Source organism: Pelmatolapia mariae, linkage group LG5 (assembly GCF_036321145.2).
Source record: "Pelmatolapia mariae isolate MD_Pm_ZW linkage group LG5, Pm_UMD_F_2, whole genome shotgun sequence".
NCBI lineage: Eukaryota > Metazoa > Chordata > Actinopteri > Cichliformes > Cichlidae > Pelmatolapia > Pelmatolapia mariae.
In genome coordinates, this window is record NC_086231.1 from 14,799,542 (window position 1) to 14,807,880 (window position 8,339).

Below are 8,339 nucleotides of genomic sequence, written 5' to 3' on the forward strand. Positions count from 1 at the left end.
CAACGGCTCGAAAGCGCTCTTAATTTGAAAGCTGGGTTAGCGGAAGTTGAGTTTTCCAGCGTTTTCCGGTGTTGTTGCTAGTTCCACCGTGTCCAGATTTGACAGCAGTCTTGATGACACCATGGATAACACATACACAGAGCAAAACAACACGATGCAGCGCTATAAAACACCGACACACACATGCAAAGACACAAAGAGGCACAGCGAGCGGAGAGGCTTTCTACCTGAGAGACACTTTCTACCTGAGGCTTACCTGAACCATGGGCGTCATCATCTCACACATTTTTTCCAGACTCTTCTCCAAGCATCCCGTCAGGATTTTGATGGGTGAGTTAATACTTGTTATGACAACAACATGCAATTTTATTCTTTCTGACACATTGTGATGTAATTTAAACTGACATGAGTCTCGTGTAGTTTAATTATCCAAGCTTTCGGGATCATTGGCTCTTGTTGACTCTGCAGTTTTTGCCATTTTCCGTCTCAGTTTTTGCTTATTTCTTATTTACTAAGTGAAAATAACATTAACAGTAATGATCTTTCTATTTATAATTCACCTATAGTATGTAAAATATGTGAGAACTTCCTCTGCAGTGTGAAGACATTTTCCTTACATATTCTAAGTGTTATTATTACTAATTACTATTTGTGTGACCTGAACAAAGAAAGAAAAATCAATCAATTAATTAAATAAAGAAAAATAAACATTAATAACAAAAAAGAAAGCTAAAAACAAGAAACTGAGCAATATTAAGATCGTATGTGGTTTTTGTCAACTTTGTTTAGTTATTCTAAGTGTATATTTTAGGTATTGCCTTCACTTAAGTAAAATGTCTGCATCCTTTGCCCCCAAACTCATATTTGACAGCTGAATATGTGTTGTATTTTCAACAGTAACACTTGTGTGTGTCTGTGTGTGTTTGTGTTTCTGCAGTGGGTCTGGATGCTGCAGGTAAAACCACCCTGCTGTACAAACTGAAGCTGGGCGAGGTCGTCGCCACCCTCCCAACTATTGGTCAGCATTTTTAGCCTCCATCTTTCTGTTATGAAAGAGAAATATAAAAGAGTTAAATTATAATAAACATGGTTCCGTGTGTGTTTGTGTGTGCGTGTGCAGGTTTTAATGTGGAGACTGTGGAGTATAAGAACATCAGCTTCACAGTTTGGGATGTTGGTGGTCAGACGATCATCAGGCCGCTGTGGAGACATTACTACACTAACACACAGGTGAGACTGCTGCTGTAAACACAGGACTTTAACCCAGGAGTCTGTGTTTGTGTTTTATGAAGTAGCTGCAGTGAGGAGTTTTTAAATATTGTCTGTTTGTCTTCAGGGTTTGATATTTGTGGTCGACAGCAACGACCCGGAGAGGATCAAAGAGGCATCTGAGGAGCTGCACACACTGGTAAAAAGATTTAAACTTAGTCATAGTTTTGTTTTTCTATCAGTTTTCATTAATTTTGTTTTTACTTCAGTTAATTAGAATGTTTTTATTTTTACTTGAAGTTTAGTTAACTTTAACGACTTTGGTTCCTCGACACTCCTTCATTCAGCTTTTAATCCACACAGTACCAGTCAGAGGTCTGAGTTTAAAATAGACCATCATCAGACTCGTGTCAAAGTTAATTTTACTGTCCTGTTGCAGTTGCAGGAGGATGAGCTGAAGGGCGTGGCCGTGCTGGTCTTTGCTAACAAGCAGGATTTACCCAGAGCCATGTCGGTCAGTGACATCATCGAGGCCCTGCGTTTAAATGGAGTGTCACAGCCGGTAGGTGTCCCCAGCTTCTGCTGAGCATGGGAGAAGTTTGGCTCCAGAGTTTTCTGTCTTCCACATGTGGTTAGCAGTGTGATTAAATTGACTTGGTTCGTAAGCTGCTGTCATAAACGGTTTTGGCTGTGTACTGTGTCTTGTTAATATTTTCATCCTTCTGTGTCTGTGCAGTGGTCCGTCCAGCCATCCTGCGCCGTCAGCGGCACTGGTCTGGTTGAAGGTCTGGACTGGCTCTCTAATGAGATCCTGAAACGGTAGCAGACATCAGGGTGACGAGGAGTTCTGCTGTACTTTGTTTGTTGAGTCTTCTGTCTTCTGTGAACTGAGGTGAGCGGTGAATCCAGAACCAGCGTGAAGGATCCTTTGCAACTGTTAAATCGGCCTCATCACAAAGACATTTGACGGGAAATGCTGTCACTCAGAGTTCTAAAAGAAACTTAAAAACAGGAGATAAAAGTCTAAATGGGGCTAATTTTTCATGAATTTAAAATGACCTGTGATGTTTTATTAACTTTCATTTTTTTAATCACTTTTGTTCAAACTTTCTGAGACAACACAAGCTGCTTTAAAACTGCCTCCACAGGACACACCAGAATGGTGTTTTTATTTTTCTCATCTATCAGACTTACTTTACTTACTGATGTAGTACGTAAGTTCTCGAAGGTTAGCATTGTCTCAAATGGACTACGATGAGTTTTATTCTTACCACAAATGACATTTGAAATGCTTAAACCACATTTTATGAACAGCTGCCAGAAGTTGTGCCTTTGATCGTTAAATTCACTACACGTGCCAAATAATGCCCTAACACGTGTTATGTTGTTTTTACCTGCAAAAAACTCAGTGCTGCTCTTTCTTAGCTAGCCGGCACCGTCATCATCATCACAATGAAAATTGTTTAGCAGTCCCTCTGATGCAGCCAGTCATGTGAACCCAGCTGTGCACTCCAAATAGTGATTGTAAATATGGACGAACGAGACCAAAGATATAAAAGAATTGTATATCTACTGTTATATCTCTGATAGACACAGCATAGATGGACGTCACCCATTGGTTAATGAAATACCGCTGTGAAGCCTCAAGATTTGTTTGTTTTTTGGTTTTTTTGCCATCACCAAATTGTTGTTTTGAAACAATCAGGTCATTGGACAATATCTTGTCAATCACAGTGATAGCCTGGCTCTTAAAATGACCATAATTAAGTAAATTAATGACTGTTTTATTGAGTATGACCCGAAACCAGACATCATGAAAGTGTTTAGTGGGGTCAGGGCAGAGGGATGTTCTTGCATAGATTTTGTAGGACAAGCAGTCATTTTGCAGCCACAGGTATCGCCCCCTGGTGGCTTTTACATTTACTTAAAAACTGTGAGGGCGCCACTGTTCAGTGAAGCCACCATTTTTTACATGGGTTGGCACGTGGAGGACAAAAGACATTCAAAATGCTGATGGGAAACTTTAGAAAAGACCACCAAACCAAACCATGTAAAACGTGGTTAAATTCACTCAGTTATAATGATTTTAACTGTGAACAGACCTCATTTGTGATTTGTTCCCCATTTACAAGCTGTGGCCTTAATGTAGACACGAGTTGCCTTTAGTTTAACTGAAGAAGGATTTTCTATCTCTGAGTGTTTTCTTTAAAAAATTTAAAGGCACAAGGAGGTGAAATTGATCAGAACTTTAGGATTTTTTTTTAAAGAAAATTCAAAATCGTGCACTTTATTTGATCAACAGAAGACTCTGATGGTCCCTCTCGGCTTCCTTATAACTTTCATTATTGTAAAAAAAAAAATTTAACTGCACTGTTTTTCTTTATCATTTTTATCTCAGGTTATTTCTTCTAATTGATTTCATTTATTTCACAAATGAACTGTTGGAGTTGTTTGTCATTGTAGCAGAAACACATGATTTAGTGGTTATTTATGAAACATGACTGTGATGTTGAAACTTGGTGTATGAGGTAAAATTCTGGGTGAATGTTTCTATTACGGTGTTTCTGTAGCATTGTGGCTATTGTTATTTTTCACATGAATTGCATAAATCTTTCTAAACATGTTTATTTTTCCAGATTCACTTTGTCATTATTGTATAATAAAGTTGTCATGGTGGAGAGGTTGTGTATCTTTGTGTTATTTTAATACACACTGTTGGAATTACCAGAGAGAGTTCACAATAAAATAAAGTAACATGCACTAAATGTTCACTGCCATGATATAGATAAAGTAAAGTAGGTCGACCTTTGCAAAAGTGTTTCCTTCTCACCTTCACCTACTCCACTATGCCTGAACTCTATTGTTCAACTCTCTTTTGTCTCTCGTTTGTTTTTTTAATGGTTGACTCCAGGTATTTAAACTCATCTACTGTTATTATCACTATTCCTTGCATGTTCACCTTTTCACCTGACCTGTCTAACTTCATTCACATACATGTAGTCTTGCTTCTACTGACTTTCAATAATCTTCTCTCCAGAGTTCACCTCCACCTCTCTTCCACCCTCTTCCTACTCTCACCGCAGATCACAGTGTCTACTGCACACATCATAGCTCCACCTTGGACCCATCTGCCACACATCTCTCCCACTTTCAACTTTCTCATGCAGTACCACAGCTCCTCTCTTGATACCCTATCGTATGTAGTTTCCACAAAGAGAAAGAACTTCTCAAAAACACTCTTAAACAAAGCATCTGTAATGGTCTTTCTTGTGAAACCATAGTGCTGCTCATTGATTGTTGTCTCTTTCCCACAGTCCTCAGTGTCCAGCCTCACATATAACTCACTGTAAGCCTTTTCCTTTGTGTATGCTTGCCTCCCAATTCTACTGTCTATTTTCTTTATCTCCCTGACTAGCCCATGTTTTCCTTGCTAAATGCTTCCTTTAAATACTTTCCTGTCCTCATTTCACCATCAAGTCTCCTTGTCCTCTTGACTCTGTTCAGTGGATACACCAAACAGCTACTGCTGTACTTTTCCTAGTGAAATGTCTTCTCTACTACTCAGTGCCTATCTTAACCCCTTGCTGAACTTTGTGCAACATTCCTCCTTCTTCAACTTCCACCACTTAATCCTTGCCTCTGCCTTCATTTACTTCCTCTTCTTAACATTCTCCCCTGACAACACCTTAGGTCTTCTGTCCTTTCCAGATTGCTCCCTCTGTGTAAGATGTAGTCCACCTCTGTGCACATCTGTTTTTTTGAACCAGTGCGAGTAGTGCACTTGGTGGCTCCACCATGGCTTGTTCTGCCAGGTAAAGGTAAAAAAATAAAAAAGATGTTAAAGTGCAATAGCTTCACTTTCAGAGATGGAAAAGATGTGATTTGGTGCTGTATAAATAAAACAGAATTGATTTAAACTAAGATTAAATTCAAAATGTAAAGTTTGATAACTTTATTAATTTTCCAAAACATGAGGAAAAATATTAAACGATTTCTAAGCTGCTACATGTCACAGCATGTCATGCTTGCATGCAAAGCATAGTCTGCATCTCATAACAGCTTTTTGTTGCTCTATCGCGATATTTCAATGGCACTTCCTCTTAACTGATCTCTGTTTTTAAGGATGGATTTAAACAACATGCTGCCAAGAGCAGTTGCAGTTCAGCCTCATTTCCTGTGGGAGGTGGTTGAGAGCAGAGATCTATTCCCCTCAGAGAACAGAGTTTGTTTCTGTTCAGACAAAGCGAAACTAAACGAGAGTCACTGAGAGAGTGAAATGGCACAGCACAAAAATCTAATGGACAAGGAAAAATTCTGCTGTTCAATCTGCTTGGATTTACTGACGGATCCAGTGACCATTCCCTGTGGACACAGCTACTGCATGAACTGTATTAAAACTCAATGGGATTCGGAGGATACAAAGCAAATCCACAGCTGCCCCCAGTGTAGGCAGACTTTCACACCAAGGCCTTCGCTGGTGAAGAGCACCATGTTAGCTGATTTAGTGGATGAGCTGAAGAAGATTGGGCTCCAAGCTGCTCCTTCTGATCACAGTTATGCTGGACCTGAAGATGTGGCCTGTGATTTCTGCACTGGAGTAAAACTGAAAGCCATGAAGTCTTGTTTAGTCTGTCTGGCGTCTTACTGTGAGAAACACCTCCAGCCACACTATGATTCACTTACATTCAAGAAACACAAGCTGGTGGACCCCTCCAAGAAGCTCCAGGACAACATCTGCTCTCGTCATGATGAGGTGATGAAGATTTATTGCCGTACTGATCATCAGAGTATCTGTTATCTCTGCTCAATGGATGAACATAAAGGCCATAACACGATCTCAGCTGCAGCAGAAAGGACTGAGAGGCAGAAGGAGCTCGAGGTGAGTCAAGAAAATATCCAGCAGAGAATCCAGGACAGAGAAAAAGATGTGAAACTCCTTCAACACGAGGTGGAGGCCATCAGTCAGTCTGCTGAAAAAGCAGTGGAGGAAAGTGAGAAGATCTTCACTGAGCTGATCTGCCTCATCCAGAAAAGCTGCTCTGATGTGAAGCAACAGATCAGATCCCAGCAGGAAACTGAAGTGAGTCGAGTCAAAGAGCTTCAGGAGAAGCTGGAGATGGAGATCACTGAGCTGAAGAGGAAAGACACTGAGCTGAAAGAGCTCTTAAACACAGAGGATCACAACCAATTTCTACAAAATTATCTCTCACTGTCAGCACTCACTGAGTCAACAGAATCATCCAGCATCAATATCCGTCCTCTGGGGTACTTTGAAGTTGTGACAACAGCTGTGTCAGAGGTCAGAGATAAACTGCAGCACATTCTGAGAGAGAAATGCACAGACATCTCACTGATAGTCACTGAAGTGGATGTTTTACTCTCAGATCCACAAGCAGAGCCAAAGAGGAGAGCTGGATTCTTAAAATTATCACATGAAATCACACTGGATCCAAACACAGCAAACACATGGCTGCTAATATCAGAGAGGAACAGAAAAACGACAGCAATGAATAATCAACAGCCGTATTCTGATCATCCAGACAGATTCACTGATTACTGGCAGGTTCTGAGCACCGATAGACTGACTGGACGTTGTTACTGGGAAGTTGAATGGAGAGGAGGAGTTCATGTAGCAGTTGCATACAAGAATATCAACAGAGCGGGGATGGGGAATGAATGTGGATTTGGAGGTAATGCAAGATCTTGGGCATTGAAATGTTCCCAAAACAGTTATACATTTTGGCACAACAACATCCAAACCCCCATCTCAGGTCCTCAGTCCTCCAGAATAGGAGTGTACCTGGATCACAGTGCAGGTATTCTGTCTTTCTACAGCATCTCTGAAACCATGACCCTCCTCCACAGAGTGCAGACCACATTCACTCAGCCGCTCCATGCTGGACTTCGACTTAATGGTTGGTGTGTTTTTGGAGCAAGTGCCAAGTTCTGTGAACTCAAACATTTATAGTCAAGTGGGTTTAAATCTGGATTCAAAATACATTGATAAAAATTCATATTCGTATTGATGCCTTTATATGTTTTTGTCTTCCACTTTATGATGTTAACTTAATGAAGAAATCAGCAGAGCTGCCTCATTACAGATTTTGCTCTCATTAATTTGTACATGTGCGAAGAAATCTATGATACATTTGCATGTATCTGTAGGGCAAACTGAATGTTTTTGTTGTTGTTTTCTAAATTGACAAACAAAATATAAAACTTATAATTATTGAATACATCATTTGTTGTATGTAATGAGTGAAAATAAATGTTTTTCATACATAATAAATAAAACATTTTTAAAAAAGTTGTTTTTGATATTTTTAATTATGGTGAAAACATACTGCATGTGTGGATCGTCCCTATGCAAGAAGCCATTTTAAGTTGATGATGAGGTGACTCATCTAGTGATGCTGTGTGATATTGCAAACTTTGGGATCAGTTCAATACCAAGTAAATACACGGCCATGATTGCCAAAACCAATACAGATACTTTAAACCTATAAAGTAGGTTAAAAGTCAGTGGATTTTTATCCACTGATCAGTTTGCAAATCATCATCACTTTCCTAAATAAAAAACATTTTAATGATCAGAAAATGTCTGTGATTTTTACTTTTGTTCATAGGACAAAACATACCTTCCAGCTTTTCTTGTATTTGTTTCTTTTTAGACTAGGAGAATAAATTTCCTCGACTTTAAAGCACTTTACTTATTGTTGGTTTAAATGTGCATTCCACATAATTTTATTTTACTGTGCTCCACCCCATTTCAGAGTGTAATATTTTCATTTAACACGGCTACTTTTTTCCAAATAAAAATTATTTATAGACCAATGCTTTATTTATATATTAAGCTTATATACACTGCAGTATTACATAAAGTATCATTTTCTACAATAATATGTAAATCATGTGACAGAAAATTATCATCATTAAATATCATCACAAGTTTAAAACATTTTTTTCATATGAAAATGCAAAACAATTTGCAGATCCACCTTCCGTAGAGATAATTGTTAAAAAGGTATACCAATATAATGACTAAAATTTACTAAATGAGCTTCATGTTTTATTAACTAAGACTTGAATGAAGTTATTGAGCCTTGAGTCTTCAGGAAACTGCCAAAAAG

General features: G+C 38.9%; 2 protein-coding genes across 2 annotated transcripts; both read left to right on the plus strand.

Annotated features, from left to right (window-relative positions):
• Positions 1-99: 99 nt before the first annotated feature.
• On the plus strand, positions 100-3,805 carry LOC134627027 (ADP-ribosylation factor 4-like). Its single transcript, XM_063472939.1, has 6 exons — positions 100-330; positions 938-1,018; positions 1,121-1,230; positions 1,337-1,408; positions 1,649-1,771; positions 1,946-3,805. The coding sequence occupies exons 1-6, from the start codon at positions 264-266 to the stop codon at positions 2,030-2,032; spliced, it is 540 nt and encodes a 179-aa protein (XP_063329009.1). The 5' UTR covers positions 100-263; the 3' UTR covers positions 2,033-3,805.
• Positions 3,806-5,485: 1,680 nt separating this feature from the next.
• On the plus strand, positions 5,486-7,278 carry LOC134627028 (tripartite motif-containing protein 16-like). The gene has a single exon (XM_063472940.1). It carries the CDS (start codon positions 5,486-5,488, stop codon positions 7,175-7,177), a length of 1,692 nt encoding a protein of 563 aa, XP_063329010.1. The 3' UTR covers positions 7,178-7,278.
• Positions 7,279-8,339: the final 1,061 nt, after the last annotated feature.